Consider the following 26,018-nt stretch of genomic DNA (forward strand, 5'->3'; position numbering starts at 1 on the left):
GAATACTCTGGGAAAATCAGGGCAGTTAGGTCTTACTTACACCCAGTCTGGGATCTGTGTTTTTGGAGTTGGATGTTATTTTTTTTTTTTTTTCAATCAGATGCAGAATAGACACCTTTCCCTTGCTCCTTATAGCTTACATCACCCCCATCTAACTCCCTGACCAGTTAATACACTTCTAGGCAGCCTTCTTCTGGGGGTCTACTTTGTTCCCCTGTGTTGAACGCAGGAGGACCCTCTAGCCTTCTGAGAATTCCAACCGACTCTGAAGGATTGATGATGTGATGTGAATTTGTTCGGTGATGGTTGTGGTGTGTCTCGGGATTTGCCACCAAACACACCTGGTGTTCTATTTACTCTGGCAAGCAGGGGATTTTTTTTTCCTTTTTCTTTTTAAAATTCCAGGATGAATTATTCATCATTACTTAGAATTTGGGTCTCTTTCATCTTCGCACTTGTACAGCACCAAGGTGAGTACGACAGAATCTCATAAAGCTCTTGATCAGCATGCTCTTGAATTTATAAAGAGACACTTTTGTTGGCACCATAATTGCAAGGGCAGGTGTACATGTGTCTGCAGATACAACAAGAAAAAAAAAGTAAATTAAATTCTGTTGTCAAGGGTAAAATGTATTAACTTTGAACGATGCTCACTTTTTCTTATTTAACTTTGAACACAATTTGTATATACCAATTAAGGTCTATAAAATAATACAGACTAATTCTAGTGCAAGTACGTGCAGGGGTTGAGGCTGTCCACCCCCTCCCTCATCATCCATCCCATTTAGCCATTTAGCTTATTGTTGGAGACTTTACACGGTGTTCTTATTTTAACTCCAAGTTAGAAAGTTACAGCAATAGCCTTGGTATTAATGACCTGTTTCTCAGGAACTTATGACATTGGCCAACAATGTAAAACTATGAAATAAGCTAATGAATTCCCTCAATGCTCAGGATCCCTTCTTTTCTCTCTGTATCTCTATCTTAAGTTAGCGAAGGACCATGTGCGTACCTTCCTCCTACTGCTATTCATGGGTTTTTAGATGGAAAAGATAGGACAATCCATGTACATCTTGTTCTTTTAGGGCTTATATTCCAAAGGCCTTTTATTTTGTATGTTCATGTGTTAAGTTCAGCTGCTGCATGGTCCCATGTCTTAGATGGACCTTCCCTTTAAGATCATGTCCACTGTCCTAGAATTGGGTGAGTTAATAGTTGTAGGATGTAACCCCAAGTAACAATAGAATGATTTCCCTACAATAATCCCAGAGACTCCATCTTCTACCTCTACTCCAAGGAAGTGTATTTTTCTTTGGTGAAAGAGAGAAATCCTGGAAACAAAACTATACGTATTGTGTAACTCCCAGTTTAGAGCAAGCCTGGGTAGGGCTAGTGTTTCTGTTGCTAACTCTGACACTATCAGTGAGCTATGCTGCCAAATGTTCTGTTTTCAATAGTAATAGCTTCTGAGATGGGAATCACTGTTGTTTACGGCTGTTCCCTTTTGTTGAGTGCCTTATTTTATTCAACAGATCTTTATTGAGGGTGTACAGTAATAGATGTACTTATCTGTAATGTTCTTAAGATGGAAAACATTTAACTGCCTGTTATTTCTGTTCAAAAATCACAAACTAAGTGAAGAATCTTGGAACAGAGAGAGAAGTTAGGGTGGTCTCCATCCGTTGTCAGTGTTTTATATGTCCTTAAAAGGGAGTTTTGATCGTCTCTTCTTCAGATAAGATTGGCCACTGCTGTACAAAATACCAATTAAACCTTTGCATGGAAATGGTTACTATGCCTTGTTAACTGGAGCCCTTTTCCATACTGGGCATGACTCCCAAAAAGCTTCCCATGAAGGACAAACCTGTAGTTTGATTCTATATGTGCTAGTAATTCAAAGCAGACTATTACCTTCAAATTTAATAAGTACCTGTGTTTAATGCCATAGTAAGAATTGCAAATAAATTTTCGAAGTTTTTATCTTCTAGAAACTTGTACTTTGTTACCATAGTGTCAATAAAAATGCTCAAAGGGCCTTTCTAAATGCTGATTGTGACATCAAACACAGGTCACTGGCTGAATACTCCCGAGAGTCAAACAGCCACAGCATCTCCTCCAGGTTAGGAATTCGTCAGTTTCCCAGAAACTTCTGAGATGTGCGGCCCAATGTGTGAATACTAATGACTGGACTAGTTCCCTGCTTTCCTGATGCTGTCCCCAGGAAGAGAGTGAACCTTTGTCAGGGTGGACCTGCACCAACTCCCCACTCCAGAACTAAGGAGCTGGCACTTTGCCTGGCCCTCCAGGCTGCTGTCCGTCCACTCGGCAGGCTCTTTTCAGGAGCTGCTCTCTGACCACTAAAAGACTCCCCAAGGGGCAGAACTGGCCACGACCAGTTGTCTCTATCCTATCAGCTTCATCAGTGCAAAGCAGGGACTTTCCCGGAGGGAGGGGTGACAGGAGACTGGGTGTCAGCTTCTGGACGGGCTTGAGAGCTGTGGCCACAGCCTAGCGTGGATCGGCTGCCCCACCCCCACCCCCAGAAAACTGCGGATAAACTTTCAAAGGAAGAAAAATGTTCTGTTGCCCAACTTTCATTCAAAAGAAGAAAGAACAGTGGCAGAGAAAAGTGATACCAGGCATGACATGTTGATTATTTCAGAGGTGCTGTGGTGCCTCGGGTCCTTAGTAGCTTAGGACCTGGGGACATTATCTTATTTTTCCCACAAGTCTGGACCACACCTTGTAAGAGTTTGCATGGGAAACTCAAGAGTTTGTACACCAAGCATCCTGGAAAGAAGTGCTGCTGTCACAGAAGGGGTCTGTGTAACACGTCATCTTTGACTAAGAGGACCAAGAAGAACATTGTGTCTGCTCTACAGAGCACTTCAGCACTCCACACCCCCAACCCCACCACACACACACACACACACACACACACACACACACACAAACACACATGCACACAAACACGTGCACATGCATGCACGCACACATGCACACATGCATGTGCACACACACACCTCCCTCTGTTGGAGGATTCCATGTCTGCTTTTTGTGGCTAGAGCTGGGCAGAGAGCCTTGGGCCAGTCTCAGTCAAGGTCACTCACAGGCCGTTACTACCAACCCTTTCCTCCCCACTTTGTGCTGGTTCCAATATTATTCCTCTTGGGCTCTGATGCCTGCTGCTGTGTGGCAGAAAGGATGCAAGTCTTAGGAAAAGCTGGTTCAACCATCCTAGTAAATAGAATTCTTAGCTTAGGAGAGGGTGCTCTGTGATTACATCTACCTTCTCGCCATCCAGTCGTCTACTCAAGAGGCAAGTCCTCCTCAGCCATGCCAGATCTAAAGGCCACCTCCATATACTGAGAGCTCCAAGAACCCATGGTGGTACGATCTCCCCACTCACTTTCACCACCGGGCTCTCCAGTGCATGGACACAGAGGGATAAAGCACATAGGTCCTTGCTTTAAGTAGAGGCTGTGTTCCTTTTGGTTCCCTCCTTGCCCAGAGACAGAAGATCCTTGACTAGGTACAGCATGGGTGGAAAGGCTGTCTGCCTTGCCTTTGGCTTATAAACCACACTCAGACAAGCTGGCTTTAGTGGGTCGGAGGGGAGTAGTTGGCCAAATGGAAGAAGCAGCTGCCATCTAATCTATGTGTCCACCATCTCTCTCGACAGCCCAGCCCAGGGAGCTCATGTATCCATTTTGGCAGAATGACACCAAAACCCCTAAAGTAGACGATGGAAGCTCCTCTGAGATTAAGTTGGCCACCCCCGTTTTCTTCTTTGGTGTTCCTTACCGCACCATCTATGTAAGTGCAGAAACGGCTCTGGAGTTGCGCCCCCTCTTGTTGGTCATTAAGAGAAGCATTTTAAATACCCCCCTTCCAGGGCTCTGAGGATGGAGGATTTATTGGCGGCCAAAATGACAAGTTCTGGGATTTCATGAGCTGATGGGTTTTATGATTAAGAAAGTCAAAGGTATATTTAATGGCTAATGTTCATAGTGGAGGAGTATACAGGGCAATAAATTGCCTTTGTGGGTGATTAAACACAGAAGTGAAGCAGAGGCCCCAATGCTGTGCACATTATTTCTGCTACTCAACATGATAAAAAAAAAAAAAAAAGATACAATGAACCACAATAGGAGCAATATCATTTTTTGCTCCCTTCTGGGGGTGTGAAAAGTTTAGGCATCTGCTCTTCTTGGGCTTCCGACCAATTTGAAGCTGAGCTGGAGCACGAGAGATGAATAATCAATGATTGCATAAAAGTTGGTTGCAGAACTGGCCACCCTCATTCGGTCTGTAGCTATGCCAGAGGGTGCCATTGTCGAGCCTGTGTCTTGGTCGAGCCTGCCCTGGGAAGCACTTCCGTGGCTGTCAGAGCTCTCCCAGACACCTCCGTTCTCAGGATGGGTCATTTGGATGATTGAAGTAGCTGCTGGGGAGACTGTGGTTTGGAGCGGCTGAGCCTGACTTTATCTCTGCCCTCACGGACCGACAGTGACGTAGGCAGAGTCTGCCGCATCTCACCCTAGGTCTGTGCCCTAGCCTGGAGGAACACACAAAGGAAATTTGGCACATTTCCTTACGTGCCCTAAGACTGCTGCCTTGGCAGTTTCTGGCATACAGCTGGCAAAATCCCCCTCTCCCACTGCTCTAAGGGCTCCTGAAACATCCCGAGTATCACCTGCCATGTCTCCTTGCCCCCCAGCTGACTCAGAACCCGGAGGGTGGGGGAGCCTACTAATCTACCTTAATGAGCTCTCCAGGTAATCCTGGTGCCCACAAAAGTCTTGGAGTCACTGCTGTCAACCCTAGAACACAATCAAAACACATGTGAGCTCTGCCAACCTCCTCCGCAGGTGCGCCTCTGTGTTTTAATTGCACCTGTTTTTCCCCAGCAAATACATGGCTCTGGCATCCTAACTGCTTTTATGCTCTCCTCACAGCGGGGGGGGGGGGGCTCCCTGGTCTGTGTCTGAGGGAGCTGACTGTGAGCTTTGAGTGTGCTGACCTGCTTTTGAAGATGAGAGGCCTTCCATTCTGGGGGGTCTTGGCCTCCCAGGCCCCTAGAGCATGTATGTCATCCAGTTCCTCTTTCTCTTCCACCACACAGGGTGACACGGCGATTAAAAATCCGTGGCCTTGCAGAGGGACAAACCATAGTTCAGGGCAGGATTATTGGAGGGTAAACTATACCGTGAGTTCCCAGTGCTCTGAGTAATACAGTCTTTCAACCATTCAAAGGCCTCTGGGTGGCTCTTTGTTCCTCAAAGACAACAGGTTTCCAAGATCCCCCTATGCTGGCCATCTCACACCCTAAACCTCACAGAATTTCTTCCAATGCACTCTGAGGTACCCTAGGTCCATCTGCCAAGCCCTTTCCTAAGGGACTAGGGTCACTGTTAATGTCTACTCTGCGGCTGATTGATAGGAATATAACGAACAGTTTGACCTAGAAGGCAATCATCCCCAGATTTTCTCTGCCCGGGAACGGCAAGTATTCCCACCACAGGTGTTCTTGCCACTGAAGTCATACAAGCCACCAGATTAAGTCCATTTTCTCTCAGACACAGGATTGATTTCAGGTCCCTAGTGAACCGAGGGAACACACTGCAGCAAGGTTTTGTCATTTCCTGCATTTACTAAGCCATTTACAGATCATGAAACAGTCACCAGTAGGTAGCCATTTACACACACAATGTGAAGTATTCGTGTCTCAGTTTTTATGCAGAGGTGACGCAAAGGCACTTCCCCATGACAAGAGCCAGGCAGAAACTGAATATCTAGGTCTTTCCCTTTTTCTGAGTGAGGAAGTACTTAAAACATCAAGAGAAGTTTTTGTTTGTGTGTGTGTGTGTGTGTTTGTTTGTTTGATGTCTCACCCAGAGCATGCTATGGCTCACCCTGAGATCTGAGTTCAGCAAAGGAGCGTCTGATTCATCTTTCTCTGACTCATTATAGAGTAAGGCACAGGGGACACCATGAAGCGCTCCAGTCATTAAATTGAACAGTACTTTCATGTTGTCTGCTTCCCCCTGTCTATTTTGCATCTGTGACTCTCAACACATTTGTCTCTTTTTGTCTCCATTACCCCTAGGTTGGCTTAGCATGCACACGCACACTAGCGCGAGCACACACACACACACCACACACCCCAATAGCGTTCAATAGACACACATAGAAATAGGACAGAGAGCATGAAAGCGAGGCTGATTATTAATCAGGAATGATGTGGCTACAAACTGAACATGAGAGAAAAGCCCACGAGACTGTGTGGGAGGAAGCGAACCTCCTCATGTGAACAATGGAGCTGGTGTCTAGGGGTTCAAAGTCAGCAATTTAAAAACCCTTCTCGTTGATGGGATTGGCGGTGTGTCTGCTCTGGTGGGTGACCCTGCAGCTGCCCTGTTTTCAGGTCCACTGTGCAAAACCTCTTTTATTTTTGTAGGTCAATAACAATGGTGTTGTTTCCTTCAACGTGCTAGTGAGCCAGTTTACTCCGGAGTCCTTTCCCCTGACGGATGGGAGGGCCTTCATTGCTCCATTCTGGGCAGATGTGCACAATGGAATTCGGGGGGAGATCTATTACAGAGAGACCATGGACCCTGCCATCTTGAGAAGAGCCACCAAGGACATCAGGAAGTACTTCAAAGACATGACAACCTTCTCTGCCACTTGGGTTTTCATTGTGACCTGGGAGGAAGTCACGTTTTATGGAGGCAGCAGCACCACACCTGTAATCATTCAACTTTTCCACTTTCCGCTGGTCTCTGACATCTAATTCTTGTCCGTCCCCGTTACTGAGCAGGAGTCTAATTGGTAGAGCTGAGGAATGTCAGTTCTCTTGAGTTAAACTAATGGGTCTTGCCACCTACTTTCCAGGAAACAGAGGGAAATATCAGCGTGAACCAGTCCAGTCAGCTGAAATATTTCAGATGTGTCTCCCCAATCACAATTCATTACCAATGTCTGAAAGGAGTCCCTTGACAACATTCTTGCAGTAGGTAGTGTTCTATTTTAGGGGAGTGACCAAGACACAGAGACGTGTCCATGGCCATGTGATTAGGGATCTTTTGAGGGACATAAAGGTCTTTTTCTTTTGCCAGGGGCACAAAAGTTTCTTACCATCAATAATTTCCCTTTTCTCCCCCCTCCATAAAATCTGATAGCAAGAGAAAAGCAGCATGCTGGATTTGGGAACAAACGGCCTGGTTCATTTTATTATGTTATGACATTTTTTTTATTGTGACCAGGGCTGAAATGATTCATATTTGATGTTAATTAGAGTGGGCAGTTAAAGCAATTCCTGAATAAAGTTTCAACATCTGCTCTGAGATCCCAAATGAGCAGTCAAATAAAAGTCAAATAAAAAAGATTATCTCTGGTAATATCATAGAGACAATCAACTTTCTGCCTTCAGGGGCAAAACCCCAGTTTCCATGAATGTGTACAGCTTGTTTGGGTGACCATGATAGTGGGGATTTCTGAAGTTGCCAACATATGCGCCTTCAACTGCAGCTCCCTAGTAAGCAAAGACACTTAAAAAAAAACAACAACTATCCTCTTCTTTCGTAGGGTTATTTCTAATTCCATCTGTTTTCCTGGCAATGATTTGACTGTTTAGGGGTGGAACAGAAATTCCTGTGTAGCAGAGAGAGGTTAAAAAGTGCTGGTCTTGCAATTCATAGCTAGGATGCAATGAGCCTGTGTTTTGTCTGACTTTTGAGAGCAGCTAAAAGCACTTTATTGCTAAGAGGTCCTGCAGAACAGAAAGACGCACGTTTAAACAGCAGATGCATGGGCTAGAAATAACCTCTAAAGAAGCATGCATCTCCCTCCGTCACGTTATGGATCACTAACAACTCCTCGGGTGATATTTTATGTCCTTTAAGCCTCGTATCTTACAGCGCTGGGATGCAGGGTGCCAGCAATCGATAAATTTTAGTGTCAGTGAAGGGGTAGAGGAGAGAAGAAACACCCGTCAAGTGCTGACCACCATTTTCCCCCCTACCAAAACCTCTACTGGCCATAAAAATGGCAAGATAATGTGGGTACTTTCTGCTTTCTAGTTGGGAGTGAGTTTCTAAAGCCAGTGAGATCTCTTTTCTGTGAGGGTGAATGATGAGACCTTGGAGAGCTTTGAGCTCCGTGAGAGAAAAAGGATGACGTAGAACAGCAAAGTGCCCATCCATCCCCTTTGAAATGGATCCACCTGTCCCACCCAAGACTGCCGATCACCGTGTCCACTAAACACAGGGTTAGAGAGATCTGAGAGAAGGGAGTGCCAGAGAAGCACAGCTGGAGAGGAAATAGGTGTGCTTAAGGAGAACTAGTGTTCACCACAGTTTTAACTGTGTACCAGCCCTCTCGGTACCAGGGGTTAACCACAGCTAATCCCCATAAAAATTCCCCAAGTGCTATATTCCAAGGAGCCAATAATAGGGATTGAAGCCTCCTAAGAGACAGAGCAAAGGCTTCACACCTGAACTCTGTAGGCTGGGTCCTGGGCCCTTTCTTCCCTTGCCTCCTCCAGGTAGTATCCCAAGAAGTTCTCTGAATTCTTGAAAAACAAGGTTGTGCAAAAACAGATCTAGAAGGGTCTTAAAATGAGTATTGGAAAAATATGTACATAGGTGTGTGTGTGTGTGTGTGTGTGTGTGTGTGTGTGTGTAAGAGCAGGTGAGGGGTGAGTGTGCCTGTGTATGTGTGATATAGTCAGCCTTGGGGTGGCTGGTTGGTTTAGGAGTAAGAAGGGATGGCGTGATTTGGGGAGGTACTCTGAAAACTTGCTTGAGCCAAAGATATTTCCAACATAGATACTGATAGAAATTCAGTTCTGAAGGGGTCTGGTGTGAAAAGGGTCCAGCTTCAGTCCTTGCACGACCCTAACTTTGCACCTACCCTTTGCCTCTGGTCCCACTAGTGATCTTGTAGAAACCTTGAGTTTATTGATCATTCACTCCTGTGTCCCACTTTCCTCTTTTGTTGAACGGGCCCAAAGAATGAAGGCATATACCCAGCCAGCTCTATCATAAACGCCATCTGCTGGGGCAGGCCCGGGGCCGGAGGAGAAGGCTCTCTTTTACAAAAAGGGCTTTTCTTTACTAGCAAGGTGTTCCTCCCTGGGACAGTCTAGAATGGGCTTCCAAGATCCTCCACCCCAGTCTGATTACACAGGATAGGAATTTGGGCCTTCCTCTGCTCTCTCGCTGAATGTTAACTGGGATGCTATCAGGCAGATGGGAAAAGGGCTAGGCTTGAACAGAGAAAGGTCCTAACTGCTACTTTTAATTCTATTTTGATTTGCATTTCCTGAAAACACAGGTCCAAGGGTGAGGGATTAGGGAAGGGAAATAGGAAAGGCTGAAGCTTGATGCAGCTTGTATCTGGGGACCAACTGCAAGGTTGGTTTGATTTATGTAACACCTCTGTCCTCTCGAAAGTTTAAGATTAAGAAAGCATGGCGTGACAGTGCTCTGAGAGTAGGCTGGGTGCTCTGGCTTCAATCCCATGTCCCATGGCTCTGTCACTGCCCAATTTCCAGCAACTCATTCCACTTAGTCCTTAGTTGCTTAGCTCTAAATGGAATGAGCCCAAACCGTTGCCCATATTAGCTTTGGTCTGAGTTACGGATGAGCACTGAGGATTTTACAGATACAGAGTAATGCATAAATGCTCAATTAGAGGAACAATTTCTTTCCAGAAAGTGCTCCTTAAAAATCACTTCCCAACTTTCATTTTAAAAAGGGGAGACATCTCATCCAGACTAGCGATGTTTTCCAGGAACAGGGAGAGCCCACACCAGAGGACCACTTTGGGTTCACTGTGTCCCTCCCCACCCCGCCCTGCCCACTCTCGCTGTGGATGCAGGTATTTGTGCTGAGGTCCCTGGCTTGACTCTTTCCTATAGTTTATTCTCATACTGCCATCTATCGGTGCTCTCAAGTCATAGCATGCTCAGGCAGGTCCTTTGCATCTTCTGTTTTGGTCCAAGAGAGATGTCAGGGGGTGGGGGTGGGGGTGGGGGTGGGGGGACTGAGTCAGGCTCCAGGTTTATCCCAGCCAATTTCTCATTTGGATGCACAGTCCTACACATCTTGCTTTTTTGCACTGGAGGCGAGAACAAATTTCGAGGGATGACAGAGCATGAGGGCTGGGCGGCGGTGCAGTTTGGAGCTGTTTGGGGGTAGGGTGGAGGGGGTTAGGGGGTACATAGTGGTTGTGGGGGGAGGGGAGCCGCCACTGGTGATGAGCTCCTGAGCTTGTTCTGCACATTCTGCAGGTGAACACCTTCCAGGCCGTGCTGGTGTCCGATGGCTCATACACGTTCACGCTCTTTAATTACTATGAAATCAACTGGACTACTGGGACAGCCAGTGGTGGTGACCCCCTGACAGGCCTTGGAGGTGTGATGGCACAGGTAGGAGGCTCCCGTATCATCCATCCTCTTGTAGGTTTAAATCACTACATCCCTTGCTTGCTTTTCTCAGCATCGTTGACAGAGTCCTGCCAAAGCCTTTGTTCTAGAAACACACGCCTGCTCTTGTAGTTGCACTGAGGGGCTAGCCCTGTCCATCTTTGATACCTTAATGTGGGTGTGGGGTAAATTAGACAGGCCTTCCACACCTTGAACCCCAGTGGAGTCCAGGAAAAGGAACCTCTTGTTTCCAAGTGTGATGAATTCTTAAAATAAAGTAGTTTGCTCAGCTAAGTAACAGGGATGGTATGCTCTCAAACCCCACCCCCCTTCTCTTTCTTCAGGCGGGATTTAATGGTGGAAACCTCACGAATTTCTTCAGCCTTCCGGGGTCAAGAACTCCTGAGATTGTAAATATCCAAGAGACCACGAATGTCAATGTTCCAGGACGCTGGGCATTTAAAGTTGATGGGAAGGAAATTGACCCGGCCAATGGCTGCACCTCCAGGGGTAAACCTCTCCTCTTTTTCTCTGACAGAGCAGGGTTCCTTTCCCTTAGATTGACAGGCGAGCTTTCCAGCCACGGGGAGAGGACTCATTCCTGATGGCTTACTCTTTTGACATTTCTCAGCTGCGTGGTGGAGATCAAGGTAATTTTAGCATGCACATTCATCGCCCCGGGAGCAGCCCTGCATGTGGGGCACTTCCGAGCCCTTGCCTGTGGTGTGCATGTAGGCTACTAGCTTGGAATGTCTCCAAAGTGCGCCAGGATCTTAAGTGATTTCTCAGCCAGATGGACAGAAGGGAGCCCTCCTGTCTCACGTTATTTTTGTTGTTGTTGTCGTTGTTCCCCGTTTAAGATTCCGTCCTCATCTTTACTCTTCTTCTGCCATCTGCCCTCTGTAGATCCACAGGAGTGGGTGAACTTGGAGTGTCGCCAAGTCCCTGTAATGGTAAATCAGTAGCTCCTAGTAGGAGGAGAAAGAAAAGGTAGTCGAGTTTTGGGGGGGAGATCCTAAAATCCTCTCAGGGGTGGAAAGACATTTCAGGGATTGGGGGAATCAAAGCTGCTTTAGGTCTGTGTGAACAGGCTCCTGGGTGAGTTCCCTTTACACTGGCCTCTGTAGTGTGGCATCTTTTCTCAACTGCCAAGATCTCTTCAGATGTGCATAATAGCCCTGGAGTTCTCACAGGAGCATCCCTGTGTATTGATTCCTGCCTCCTACGTATTCAAAGTATCCAGGAAACAGGATTTCTGTTAATATCTCTGCGTGTAGAAGTAGAGGCTACAGCAATAAGAAGCAAGAAATTGTCTGTTTATCTAATGCCCACCTATTGGCTGATCCATCTCCACTACGCTCCCGTCATCTACCTCTCCATCCTCTTGCCAAGCTACTCACCCATCCAACATTCCCCTCTCCATCCACCCTGTCTCCATTTACCGTCCTATCCACTGATTTGCCTAGCCACCCATCCACCCATCCTCCCATCCATGCATTATTTTTCCAATCAATCCATCTATTCACATGCCTCCAACTGTCCACTGATGCACTGATCCATCTGTCTATCCATTTTATCTTTCTAAAGAACAATGTAAGAAATCTATTGAACCCCAGCTACTCTTTGGGTAGCACAGATGTCAGTATTAGTTGCCCATGATAATACTACAGTAAAAGAAATAGACATAGATGTAATGGTGACATGGTGTGGCACTTATAATAAACATGGTACAGGGTATTGTGGAAACACAGGAAGTGTTGGAATAAAGTGATTGAAGATCGGTAAGAACCTTTTGCATTGGGATAAGGAGATCTCTCCTCCTTGAGTAGGAAGCATAATCTGTATATTTTGCTGCCAGACATCTCTGTTGACTCAGCTTCAATTTTCAGTCTATAGAAAAGCCAGTTTCATATGGTCTGAAGTTCCCATGCCTTCTGCATCCATCCACTAATTTACCTAACCTCTGACTTTGCCCTAAGGCCAGGTTATGTGTGAGGATGGCTTGCCTGGGCATCTTAGCCTTGTGGACTCTGTGAAGTCCTTCATGCTGGAATAAGAAGCAAGCGCTAGGCAGCTAAAGGGGTATTAAACTGGATAGGAAAGCATCTAGGCCCAGAGTCCCTCACGGTTTCTGAGACTGTCCCTCTTCCTTGTGGGAAGGTCAACACAACATTACTTAGCATCTGGGTGACATGCAGTCCCCTTGCCTCCCCATCTCAGTCCTGGACTCTCACGTCTTCCCTTTCCTCAAGCGCTGAAGAGCTCACTGACTGTGGACTGCACCATGAGTTCTCAGTGGTGACCTCTCACCTGAGTCCTGGGAATGAGCGCTGTGGTGATGGACAGCCTTGGCTGGCAGAGCTGTGGGGATAGTCTGATGTCAGCTGTGTGCAATGTTCTCACTCTCCCGGCTTTCTTTCCCTCTTGAGTTATGTGTTTGGGTTTCATATGCAGGGCAAATTCAATATCCACACAGGACTTGTGCATTTTTATGTGCCACTGGACGTATATCAATCTAATGAGATCAGGATTTGGCCTGGCTTCTAGCAAGGGACTCGGTTCCATAGAGATGGCTTATTAAATCATCATTTCACAAACAAAATTATCACAGAGCGTCTACCTTTCAGTCCAAACCTGGTCTATTCAGAGATATTTTGCTCTCATTTATTGGAAGCCTGGAAATGCAGAGACTGGAAATGATACTGAGTGAAGGCTGTTAAAAGATATGCAACCTTGAGCTAGTGCCAAAGTGTTGGAGGATTTAAGGCCTGTTTTAAGGGCTTGATGCATACAACCTACTGGGAATATGAATACATCTATTATCTCCTTTTAGGTGCAAATCTCAACAGGTAGGAGGCATAATTGCTTGTTGAGACATTTTCTTGTTGGACAGATATAGAAAGAGTTGTTCCTAAGGTCCCCTGTCTTTTTCTGGGGTTAAGCTGGTAGGCTTGTACAGCTTGCAAGATATTAGGGAGTCTTGGTGTGTGTGTGTGTGTGTGTGTGTGTGTGTGTGTGTGTGTGTGTGTGTGTGTGTGCGTGTGTGTGTGTGTTAGATAATTTATTCAGGGAAATGATTTTAAAGATTAAATGTCTGCCAAATAAATGGTAGTGAATATTTATTAAAAATTAGCACATGCCTTAGAGCCATTTCCCTGGTCCTCCCCCTGACCTAGACTTGGTCAGCAGGTTCTCTGCAGAAGATAAAGAGAGAAATACCAGACTTGGGCAGGGCCTCGAGCTGGAGGGAAAAGAACTTGCAAGGCTTGAAATTCAGCCTGAGCAGCAGCTGTAGTATTTATGAACCTTTGAAAGTAGCACAGAAGAGGCCAGTCTTCTCTAGAATATTCCCAGGAAGCTAGGATTTATGTCTGCCTCCTGATTTGTGCTGTTGACCTTTTGGGGTACATGCTGCCCAGACTGTTGATTAAGTGAACAAATTAGGAAATAAACAACTGATTGCCGAGTCCTGTGGCTATCCGCTGGGTCTGCTTTTGGAATGCCCTTGCTCGTATTCTTGAAAAGGAAATGGCTCCTGAGTGTCAGAGACTTTCCCACAGATGAAGGCAATGTGTCTTTGCTTGTCTGTGAGCTTGCTCACCAGCTGGGGAGTTAACAATGCCAGCAGCTCACACTGGATTCAGACCCACTCAGCTTGGAATCTTGGCTGAGTTGCGGAGAGATGTTGAATGAATTATTCAACTGCTCTTAAGCCTCAGTTTCCCCGATTGTCAAATGAGGGTGACAGTCCGTAATCTCTACCTAGATGGGTTCATGAGTGGCAATGAGAAGGCAAGATCAAAGCAAAGCCTTTGTTCCAGTGCCTGGCACAAAGGGGAAATAGTAAGCGTTGGCTCTGATGTCCTTATTCCCAGGACAGTTCCTTCGGCGAGGGGAGGTGTTTTGGGATGATCTGAACTGTACCATCAAATGCCGCTGTCTGGATTTTAACAATGAGATCTACTGTCAGGAGGCCTCCTGCAGCCCCTACGAGGTGTGTGAACCCAAGGGCCGATTCTTCTACTGCAGCCCTGTGGAGACCAGCACCTGTGTGGTGTTTGGGGAGCCACACTACCACACCTTTGATGGCTTCCTCTTCCACTTCCAAGGCTCTTGTGCTTACCTATTGGCCCGACAGTGTCTACAAACCTCCAGCCTCCCCTTCTTCAGTGTGGAGGCCAAGAATGAGCACCGAGGGGGCTCTGCTGTCTCATGGGTGAAGGAGCTCTCTGTTGAGGTCAATGGCTACAAGATTCTCATCCCGAAAGGGAGCTATGGAAAAGTCAAGGTAAGACCCTCCGTACATCATGGAGAGATGGAGAATCCAAATGCTTCAGCCTGGGGAAAGCTTCCCTCTGTCTACCATTTTGTTGTTGGTCTTTCTATAGTGCCAAACAGGTAGATGCCCTTCATGCCTTGGAAGATGCTTTAATAGGCCAAAATTTCTTTGTGCAAAAGCATCACAGTGAGACCATACATTTAAAAAAAAAAAAGCCACATTCACATTCCTAGTTCCATTACTGGTAGACACATGTTTCCACATGTACATGAATACACATACATACAGGTATATGTCTCTCAGAAGTCACTGTAACAGAAAGACAAGCTTAGTTCCTCATAGACTTGGCTTGCAATAATTAAAAGTCATATGGTCATGCCCAGGCTACAGGGGAAGCACAGAGTGCTAACCCCCTAATTCAGTATAGCCTTAGGGTCATCCTCCACCTACCTCAGGACCTCATCCTCTTTGCCCAAGAACTGTTATTTGATTCACAGAGAAACTTCTACATCAATTGATGTTGCCACAGGCATCACCCACAAGAGGTCTTGGTGATATGCTTAGTAAGTCCTGTATGAAAAGATCCCAGGAAAGTCTTACTCAAATGCCTCTCCTCAGGAACCCCCACTCCTGCCCACACCCCCAGGGAGGAACACAAATCTCTGCTGGCCTCTTTAGCATATGGAAATGACTCCTGTTATAGGGGCATCGAGGGAAAGCCTGGAGCTACTAGCAATTACTCAATTGGTGGAGGCCTCGATTTTCATAATGCTAATGAAGACCTTGTTGTAACCATGTATTTATTCAAGCAGTCATGACTTGGAGACCACAAAGGTGTAACCCATGCAAGCCTTAATCCTGGTGCATGGTTGTTAAGTAGAGTACCAACCAGAACTAATAAAAAAAAAAAAATGTGTTGTAGTTTTCATTGCTGGAGCATAGTCAACAAAAGGCAAAAGCCCGGGAACTAATTCCACTTTTTCTGGCTCTCCCATTTTCAAGTTTGCAGCTCATGAGCTTTATAATCAGGAAAGTGAGCTATGACCATGGCTGAATTGCCAATTTGCTTGTTATTTGGCTAGTCTCTCTAGGGACAAGATCCTATATCAGCGAAAGACCCTGGTACAGAAGTTTGGAATTTTTCCACTGCACATTTATATTGTGCCATTGAGTGCCATCTTTATCCTTGTGGTTAGATACATCTCTGGCTAATTTTTTTTCACCAGCTTTCCCAGTTTGTCTGTGTTGTAAAACTGGTGTGTCTGATGCCAGTAGTTGAAAAGAAAGTGTCATGCCTCGTCCCTACTTTCCATTTTGATTAAAATTCCTTTTTTGCTCACGCTTGGACTTTTTACTTCTTTTTTCTTTTTTAATGAAAGAAAGGACACTGTCGTCTCTTTCAGGCCCCGCAGCTCTGCTAATTTCGCATGGCTCTGTTCCACCGTCCAGGCGTAGGGCATGGATTCCTCAATTTTCTGTAGCGACGGGGAGATATGGATGTGAATATAAATGCTTTAGAAAGAAAAGGTTATGTGACTCCAACTGCAAGCTAACAACGGCGTCCTTTTCCTTTTGCCAAATGGTTTCCAGTGCCTCTGAATCCACCTGCCACACTGGGCAGAGTGGCTGGATGGATGCAGGGCCCTGACCCAGGGTGATGTGGGGACAGCCAGAGAGAGGCCCAGGAAACAGGAAGGAGCCCAAGACTATGGGGAAGCAGCTGACTTCCTAGCCATATTGTGGCAAGACTGGAATGGCCCAAGTTGCATCCTTGCAAACCACAGGTCCCCTTTCTCCAACCCTGTCTCCATTTGCTGGATTAGAAGCAGCATTCTTTCAATGATAAAGTAAACAATTTGGGTTATACATGCTAATGAAGTTCAAAGAAAGCCAGCATAAATGAGCATCCACATCTAGCAAATGTCTCCCAGTGATTACAGGTTTTCTGATTTCTCTCCATCATGAACTTGAATGGTGTAGGTTCCACATTCCAGGGGATGTGCAGGCCATCTAGCCCACAGGGGATGGAGAGCTCTGACTGTGGATTGTGACCTGCCCAATACCCGTGCTGTCACTGCCAGCAGGATGGCCTCTGGCTTCATTTTCCTTTTCTGTAAAGCGAGAGAAGTTGTGTCCCTGGATTGGGCACCTAGTCTATAGCCTGTGTGTGCTTGGTTGCCTCCACTCAGAGCTGATACAGTTTGAAGCAGTGGTGAAGCATGGCTTTGGACCTCAGCAGGTGTCTAGTTCTGTCACAAGCTCTATCCTCAATTCAAATAAAGAGAGCATGATAAGAACCTCTCAGGTTTCATGAACATTAACTACAATAAGCATGTGCATCACCTAGCACAGAGCCTGGCACACAGTGGGCACTCAGCACATGCTGGTTCCATATTACCATTTCCAAGCCCCACACTTTGTGATTTCTCTTCTCCTTCCCCACCCTGTCCCTGTGCACATCCTAGGAGAGACCTGTTGACAAGGAAGGTACCTAGAACACAAGGAGAAGGAAGAGCAAAAAGGTCTGTCTGTTGCCAGTGAATTAAAAGTAGGAATGAATCTTCTACCATTGCTACAATCTGAAGGTTTATGCCCTCCCCATTCATATGTTGATGTTCTATGAATAAATTCTCATGAGGGTAGTGTTAGAAGATGGGGTGGGGGAAATAATTAGGTGATGAGGGTGGAACCCTCATGAATATGATTAGTGCCTTAAAGAAGGCCATAGAAAGCTAATTTACACTTTCTATCACATGAATGCATAGCTATGAACCAGAAAACTGGCCTTTACAAGCACTAACCTGTTGGCATTCCTATCTTGAGTTTCTTGGCTTCTTGAATATTCTGTGGTTTATAAAAAATTTATTGCAACTCAAGCAGTCTGAGACAGAACATTGGTACCAGGAGTGGGGTGCTGCTATGACAAACACCTAAAAATGTAGTAGTAGCTTTAAACTGGGCAATAAGCAGAAGGTGTCAGAATTTTGAGGTGCAGACTAGTCAGAGCCTATATCACTATGAATAGACTATGTCGAGGGTCTGCTTCCAATCTCAGAGAATACATGTGATGTTTACTTCAGTAAACTTTGAGAGCAACATCTGGACAGCCTCCAAAGTATTTAAAGTCAGGCCCACCGAGGACCACTGAGGATCCCATCCCAGCTCTTGAACATCTTCAGAAGCTCGGCACAGTAAGTGTGGCGATAAAGCTGGGCTCTCTGTTAGAGGCATTTCAGAGCACCTGTTCATGGTCTCTAGCAGACCGAGATTCGCTCTCGAGTCTTTCCTCAGTTCTTATTCAGGCACAGGAGAACCTAAGGGGGACAACTGAGTAGGCTGGACAGCTTGTCCCTCCCACTCGGTGTCTGGGTTTGGCTTTTACCCCTGTCTTCTCCCGGGCCCTGGCAGCAGCTGCCTGGCTAGGCTCCTTGCTTCTCTTCTTGACTTAGTTCGGCAGGCACTTCCTGCCGGCCAGGATCAGCTTCCTGAAATGCAGAGCTCCTGTGTTCTTTCTTTGTTTACACCCCTTCAGGGGCTCTCTCCCTACTGAGTAGGAGTTCCGCTCTATCTGTGCTGTCTTGTTTTTAACGTGGTTGAAAGGGCCTTCAAGGTCTGTTCTCAACATGGGAGCCAGAGTGGTTCTGTCAAAGCAGAAGTCAGATCTCCTAACAGATCCTTTGCTTTAAATACCCTCTTGGTTCAACGTTTTGCCCAGAGCTAGGGCCGAAGCCCTGTCTTGTTCTGGCTGCTGCCCTGGCTGGTATCAGCTACCACTGCCCTCTCCTGCTTGCTCAGCTCAGTTGCATGGAGACCCTGTTGACTATAGCACCCAGAAACACCCCCACCTTAGGGCCTGCTGATCTCTCCCTGTGATCTCTCCCTCCAAAGCTTCTTCCCCTCTCAAATGTCACCTTCCCACGGAGCTGTGTCCTGGCCATTCACTTATAGTTATAAAGCTTCTTTCTGAACCCTGGGATCTGTAATCCGCACTCACACAGCGTCAGATGTTATATATCTTTGCTTTGCTAGTGGTTAGTTTCCCTAGATAAACACTAGGTTATACAAGGAAGGGAATTTTGACCAACTCACTTGTTGGTAATCCCACACTCTTAGAACACTGCTTGACACCAGAGCAGCCCTAAGACTTGGCCTGTGTCTTAAGCTTCATCTCTGGCTACTGATTTCCTCAGCATTCCTGAATATCCCATGACTGTTTCCATCCTACACAGTAGTTACCTCTACTCCCCTGCCTTTATTCTCTTGTCCTGGAATTCTCTGCTCAACACCCACCCCAGGGTTTTTATCTGGCAACTTGAGTTTATCTTCAAAAACTCAAGTCAGATTTAACTGCCTCTAAAAACCTTGTATGAGTCCCCGAGGCTGGGCTAAGTGTTCACTCGGTTCTCCCATTACACTCATTGATTCATATTTAAAACTGACTACTATAAATATCTGTTTGTGTGCCTCTTCTTCATGGGGCTGGGAGCTCCTTGAGGAACAAGGGTGAATATTATTTCTTTAACCCCCTACTTCTCAGATCCCAGCATAGTGCTTGCTACTCAGCAAGGATTCAGATCTGTTGGTGCTGGTGATGGAATGGTGTCGTTCAGATGTCAAGAAGCCACAGCATGTCATGCTTAGAGTAAGGCCCTAGCGTGACCTCCAAGACCATCAGCATAGCAAAGTTGGCACAACCACATATCATCTGGCAGGAGGGCCAGGGGGTACAGAGGGTGGTGAGGGGGTCATGGAGCATATTCGACACCCCAGACTTAATGGATCCTTAGAGAAATAAAAAGGGAAATCCAAGTGATGCACCTCTCAGGCAAAAGTTTGAAGTCAGGCTAGCGCGGGGCAAGAAGGGTACCAGTCAGCCAGTCCCCAGAGACATGCACAATGGCACGAGAGCTGTCAGAGCTATTGGGCTCAAATGCCCAGTGCCCTCTGGCCCACAGCTCACCATGATCTGAGCATTTCCCCCCAGATGTTAGCCACAGTAAGAGGTAAGACCATGGAAGCCTGGAAACTTGGGGTGACTGTTCTCTCCATGACAATTGCTCTGCCATCCCTTGCCAACCTGCGCTGTGGCACATGCATGGCCACCTGTTCAGCTGCCTTTTACTGTTGCTGTTGGCAGGTGAATGACCTAGTGACTTCTTTGCCCGTCACCTTAGAGCTGGGGGCAGTGAAAATCTACCAGAGTGGCATGTCTACTGCCGTGGAAACGGATTTTGGGCTCCTAGTGACGTTCGACGGCCAACACTACGCCTCCATTTCCATCCCGGGCTCTTATATAAACTCCACCTGTGGGCTCTGTGGGAACTACAATAAAAACCCACTGGATGACTTCCTCCGCCCAGACGGCAGGCCCGCCATGTCGGTGCTGGACCTGGGAGAGAGCTGGCGTGTCTACCATGCCGACTGGAAGTGTGGCTCTGGCTGTGTGGACAACTGCACTCAGTGTGATGCTGCCACGGAGGCCCTCTACTTTGGTTCCGACTACTGCGGCTTCCTCAACAAGACAGACGGCCCACTCTGGGAGTGTGGCACTGTCGTGGATGCCACGGCTTTTGTGCACAGCTGTGTGTACGACTTGTGCAGCGTGAGGGACAACGGCACGCTCCTCTGCCAAGCCATTCAGGCCTACGCCTTGGTGTGTCAAGCCCTGGGCATCCCAATCGGAGACTGGAGAATCCAAACTGGGTGTGGTAAGCTGGTGTGCCATCTTATGAAAGGTGTCCCCTATACCTGGGGCAGGGATAGGAGTTCAGGCCTCCTCCAGACCCTGTTAAGAATTCTGAGTCTACCAGGTCGATCTCAGTCCTGGGTGGGGCGGGGAGGCTTTGCCCTGGAGGAGGTGGGAATGGGGGGTGGACTGGGGGGAAGGGAAGGGGAGCAGGAGGGGGGGAGAACAAGGGAATCCGTGGCTGATATGTAGAACTGAATGGTATTGTAAAATAAAATAAAAGGAAAAAAAAAAAAAAAAAAAAAAAAAAGAAGGATGGTCCAAGAGTGAGGGTGGGGTTGAAATACCACAAGTTATGTAGAATGAACTGTGGAGAGATCTTTACTTCACCCCTCCCACCGTCCTAACTAAGAAATAAGGCACCGTCGATGAACATAAGGCATCTAGAAACAGGAAATGAATGACAGAAAGTACATGGCTGGGGAAGCCCCATAGTGGGGACAACAGCCCAGAGCTGAGCCAGCGGGGAGGGCTTCCACAGTTGGAGTGGTTGTTGGGGAGGTGCAGATGGTACTTAGGGCAAGAATCCGCATGGGGAATGGCTTCCCTCCTAGGCGGAGGCTTCTGTCATGGCTCTTTAGCACCTGAGCTTTGGTCCCCACCTCCAAGGCCTTCAGAGTGCATGACATTTGTTCTGCAGCATCTGATCTGGTCCGAGAAAGGGCTGTGAACAGAGAATACAGCCTGTCAGGAAGGAAGCCCTTTTCCTGCCTAGCCAGAAGTAGTCAGGGGGAGCCCGGACCTGTGGGAGTATCCAGGTCCTTTTACAATAGGCTTGTGGATGAAGTTTTCCCATACTGCTTAGCTTCTGACTGCTTCTCTCCACCCCACTATCCGGTTTGAGCCTCCTCTTTCCTACTTACATAAAAGCACAATAATAACTTGTCTCCTTCCTGGTCCCTCGTTCCCTTTGTACGAGTAAATAGTTTCTGTCCATGCCTTTGAGAGGCAGTGGAGGTGAGATTTAAAAGTTTCTCTGAATTCCAAGGCTAGAGGGAGCTTCCCTCCACAAGCGTGGGTTGGATCCACATAAATCATCATGTGTCAGATTCAAATCTCAGTATATTGGTCACACTACCAAGTGACAGTGTATCTTTCATGCTGTGTGAGTGACTGACCGGCCTCTATTATACCCAGAGCAGCCATCTCATAATTCACATTCAAGTTGAATATGGCTTCTCTTTGAGCCTTATATAATCCAAGAGCATCCAAATTGCCCAACTAAATTTTTATAAATAATGGTTGTATATTTCTCCTAGTGGTCTGGTTCTTGTCTTATAGCCACCCCTCTTACTAGGATAAATTATATTTAATTCAGAGCTGGTTTACTAGACTTATGCCTGCTGAATTCAACTAGATTCAAACATTTATGTGGACTTGAATGCTTTTAAATAAGAGAAGCAAGCTTCTAAGGCACAGACAGCCTTCGGAAGGCAGCGAGCTCCCAGCAAGCCTCCCAGAGGAACAGGCACATGAACTCTGCAGACTGCTCAGCTTCTTTCTCATTTTTAATGTCCCAGGAATTCATTTCCACAGTCTGCCTCGGTCACACTCAAATATTTTAAGTGCCTTCTTGTTTGAAATTTCATGTCTTCAGGTTGCTGCTCTAACGGGTACAATTTTCATTTCTCCTGAAAGTTTTATTTCCTCTAAGAACGGGCCATGCATGCTCTTTAAAATCAAGGCATCTGCTATGTCCTTGGTGGAGGATTTGAAAACATCTTCAGGACTGTAGATCCCTAAGTAATAACTCTCTATTCAGGAATGGGGGCTAAGCCAGTCAGGACAGACAACCTCGAGGTGAATTTCAGTGGGTTCAAGTTCAGGTGCAATCTCACAGCCCCAGCATATGGAGAAAGCAATTGTGTCAATACTTAATAGGTGGCCCCCTTCAGTCTCTTCCCCAGTAAGTGGCCACCTGACCCTCACTCTGGGGCCCTGAATAATCAATCTAGGGGGAGCATTTTTGTCTTCTCCCAGCCCCTATACTTGCTGGCTTTGGGTCTACTCGCCTATGACTGAGCTGTCTTCTTTTGTCTGCACCAGTGTCCACCGTGCGGTGCCCAAGCTTCAGCCATTACTCCGTATGCACCAGTAGCTGCCCTGACACCTGCTCAGATCTGACGGCCTCTCAGAACTGTGCCACGCCATGTACAGAAGGCTGTGAGTGCAACGAGGGCTTTGTGCTCAGCACCAGCCAGTGTGTCCCGTTGCACAAGTGCGGCTGTGACTTCGATGGTCACTACTATACCATGGGGGAGTTCTTCTGGGCCACGGCCAATTGCACGGTGCAGTGCCTCTGTGAGGAGGGAGGGGATGTCTACTGCTTCAACAAGACCTGCCGGAGCGGGGAGGTGTGTGCTGTGGAGGATGGCTACCAGGGCTGCTTCCCCAAGCGGGAGACTGTGTGCCTGCTCAGCCAGAACCAGGTGCTACACACATTTGACGGTGCCGCCTATGCTTTCCCATCCGAATTCTCTTACACACTACTCAAGACCTGCCCCGAGCGTCCTGAGTACTTGGAAATTGACATCAACAAGAAGAAGCCTGATGCGGGGCCTGCTTGGCTCCGGGGTGTTCGGATCCTCGTGGCTGACCAAGAGGTCAAGATAGGAGGAGTCGGGGCTTTGGAAGTCAAGGTAAGATTCCTTGCTTCCTTCGAGGGTCTTCGGATGGAGTGATGGAACTTGCCCCTTTCATCTGGCTTGGCTTCCTTCCTCTGGCTGTGAGTGGATTGCAAAAAGAACATGCTCCCATATGGCGGCATTTTTTAAATGACTGACCCAAAATGAGACTCCAGCAGGTGGAGAAACGGAGCCAGGTTGGAATTTTCAGAAATAGATAGAGTAAAACTCACTCTCTATAAGAACAAATCTTCACAGAAGGCTGTGTGCCAAGCACTATTCTAAGCCTTTTTCATGAAGTAGGTTGTAATATTACCTTTAATATATATATATCAAAACCAAGGCACAGAGAGGCTAAGAAACTTCCTTCAAGGGCAGACACACAGCTTCGAAATGGGATTTAAGAGCAAGTAGCCTGGGTGTTGTTGTTCATGATCTTCATGATGTAATATCCCTTCTACATGTAGAAGGGAGTTCATGTTCACAATATGGAAGTCAAGGTAAGATTCCTTGGGGTGCCTTGAGGTGCCATGCTGCCTCCTCTCCCTCTGACATGGGCTAATGCAGCCATCATCAGGTGTCCAGGCTCATTAGTTCTGGAAGGAATCTTGGGCATCACTTAGAGCAATGTCTGAATCCAGAGAAGGCGCCAAGGGGCGAGGTGAGGGCCCCTCCGCTGACATGGCTGAGATGAAGCGGTGCCGGGAAAGGATTCTCCCTCCTTTCAGCCTAACGTGAATTGAGTGGCATTCTGAAAACAAACATCCCCATCATGCAGCCCAGGGAGATTACAAGACACAAGTCCGCAGAAGGAAGAGGCTGTGTGCTCAGCCCCATTAGCGAGCTGACAGAGATTAATCCGGCAAAGGAATAGCAGGGATAGGTGAACGGACATCTAGACAGTAGCTCTCCTCGATGTGCCCCACTGGTCTGGGGCACGGGCAAAAATTAAAATCTGATGGCAAAAGAAGGAGCCAGAAAGCTGTGGAGGAAGGGCAATGTCAGGGAAACAGCACCCGAAGGGAAATTGGCTGCAGAAGGAATACAGCCTCCCAAGACAGTTTCACTCAGTGTGTTTGTGTGGGACTAGCTTAAGATCTGGGACACACTAAAATAATGAGAGAATGGGGGTTTCCAAAGAGAGAAGCAAGCCTGTGAATAAACAGTTGGTGTCTGTGTGCAGTTTACATATACCGTCAGCTCCATGGTATTTTCACGGAGCTGGTCCTGGCACAGAGCCTGGCTCTTTCCCAGCCCCAGAAGTAGTGGGTCCTACACGGGTCCCTGTCACTGAGGGCAGCACTTTTGATTTTTCAGCTTAACGGCCAAGATGTGGAATTACCCTTTTTCCATCCTTCGGGGAGGCTGGAGATTTACCGAAACAAAAACAGCACGACCGTCGAGTCCAAGGGCGTGGTGACGGTCCAGTACTCGGATGTGGGCCTGCTGTACATCCGGCTGTCCACCATGTACTTCAACTGTACTGGGGGCCTGTGTGGCTTCTTCAATGCCAATGCCAGCGATGAGTTCTGCCTTCCGAACGGCAAGTGCACGGACAACCTGGCAGTGTTCTTGGAGAGCTGGACGACATTTGAGGAAATCTGCAACGGCGAGTGTGGGGACCTGCTGAAGGCCTGTAACAATGACTCCGAGCTGCTCAAGTACTATCGGAGCCGCTCCCGGTGTGGCATCATCAACGACCCCTCCAACAGCTCCTTCCTGGAGTGCCATGGGGTGGTCAACGTCACCGCCTACTACCGCACCTGCCTTTTTCGCCTGTGCCAGAGCGGAGGCAACGAGTCGGAGCTGTGTGATTCTGTGGCTCGTTATGCTAGTGCTTGCAAGAATGCAGACGTGGAGGTGGGCCCCTGGAGGACCTACGACTTCTGCCGTAAGTTAACGCTGCACCGTGGGGAGGCTCGGGCCGGGGAAGCATGCTCTGCCATGGTTTCAGGGCTTCTTAGTGGGACCCAGCTCAAGGGGAGTCGGATGACCTGTCTTTGGTCCCATCCTCAAACTAGACTGTTTCTCATCTTTATTTTCATTCTGTGTGTGTGTGTGTGTGTGTGTGTGTGTGTGTGTGTGTGTGTTTTATATGTGTGCATATGCACATGTACGTGTGGGTAGAGGCTAGAGATTGACATCGATATCTTCCACCATTCCTTTCCAAAACCTTACTTTTTTTTTTGCTTGAAGATTTAGATTTCTAAAGTGTGTGTGTGTGTGTGTGTGTGTGTGTGTGTAGACATTGGAGTCCAGAGAACATCCAATGCTGTGGGGCTGGAGTTACAGGCCAGTATGTGTACTGGGAACCAAACTCAGTGCTCTGCAAAAGCAGTGCATGCTTTTAATTGGTGAGCCGTCTCCTCAGCCCCTCCAACCTTATCTTCTGAGACAGTGTCTCCTACTGAATCTAGAACTCACTGACCAGAGAGCTCCAGGGACCCACCTTTCTCAGTGCTGGTGTTATAGACACTTGGGCTTTTATATGGATGCTGGGGCACCTAACTGAGGCCTGAGCTAAGGCCTTCATGTTTGTGTGGCAGGTACTTCATCAGCTGAGCCACCTCCCAAGTCCCTTCTTTTCATTTCTAATCACACAGTATCTTTTCACTGTAGAGCAGGTACCTATCCCATTGACTGGTGGTTTTATCTACAGAGAGCACAGACACCGGGTTAAAGGACCAGAAGCTTTGGTGATGGCTCCATGGATACCTTCCCCTTGGGCAAAGAAGAGCTCCATTCATTTTGGAAGGGCACAATCAGCTGGGGAGCTTTTCAGGGTGTCGGAGATCAGTGTTTCTCCCTAGGGCAAACCTGAGAATGGCTATTAAGACAGCCCCATGTACCTGGCTCTTCATTTTGTCCCCAGAGTATGCAATCCCTCTCAGCTGGGCAGTGGGGATACTAGCAGTCATTAGAATGACTCCTGAGCAGACA

The 26,018-nt window shown here is 47.2% G+C and overlaps 1 protein-coding gene across 1 annotated transcript in view; it reads left to right on the plus strand.

The window, feature by feature from the left end:
- Positions 1-3,694: 3,694 nt before the first annotated feature.
- Tecta (tectorin alpha) overlaps positions 3,695-26,018 on the plus strand; it is a 65,872-nt gene continuing 43,548 nt past the window's right edge. The window contains exons 1-8 of the mRNA XM_037207585.1: positions 3,695-3,816; positions 6,461-6,748; positions 10,295-10,432; positions 10,774-10,939; positions 14,305-14,717; positions 19,846-20,416; positions 22,501-23,093; positions 24,396-24,969. Of these exons, the coding sequence (XP_037063480.1) occupies positions 3,700-3,816; positions 6,461-6,748; positions 10,295-10,432; positions 10,774-10,939; positions 14,305-14,717; positions 19,846-20,416; positions 22,501-23,093; positions 24,396-24,969 (2,860 nt within the window). The 5' untranslated portion in view covers positions 3,695-3,699. The remainder of the gene's footprint in view (positions 3,817-6,460; positions 6,749-10,294; positions 10,433-10,773; positions 10,940-14,304; positions 14,718-19,845; positions 20,417-22,500; positions 23,094-24,395; positions 24,970-26,018) is intronic.

This window comes from Peromyscus leucopus, chromosome 7 (assembly GCF_004664715.2).
Source record: "Peromyscus leucopus breed LL Stock chromosome 7, UCI_PerLeu_2.1, whole genome shotgun sequence".
NCBI lineage: Eukaryota > Metazoa > Chordata > Mammalia > Rodentia > Cricetidae > Peromyscus > Peromyscus leucopus.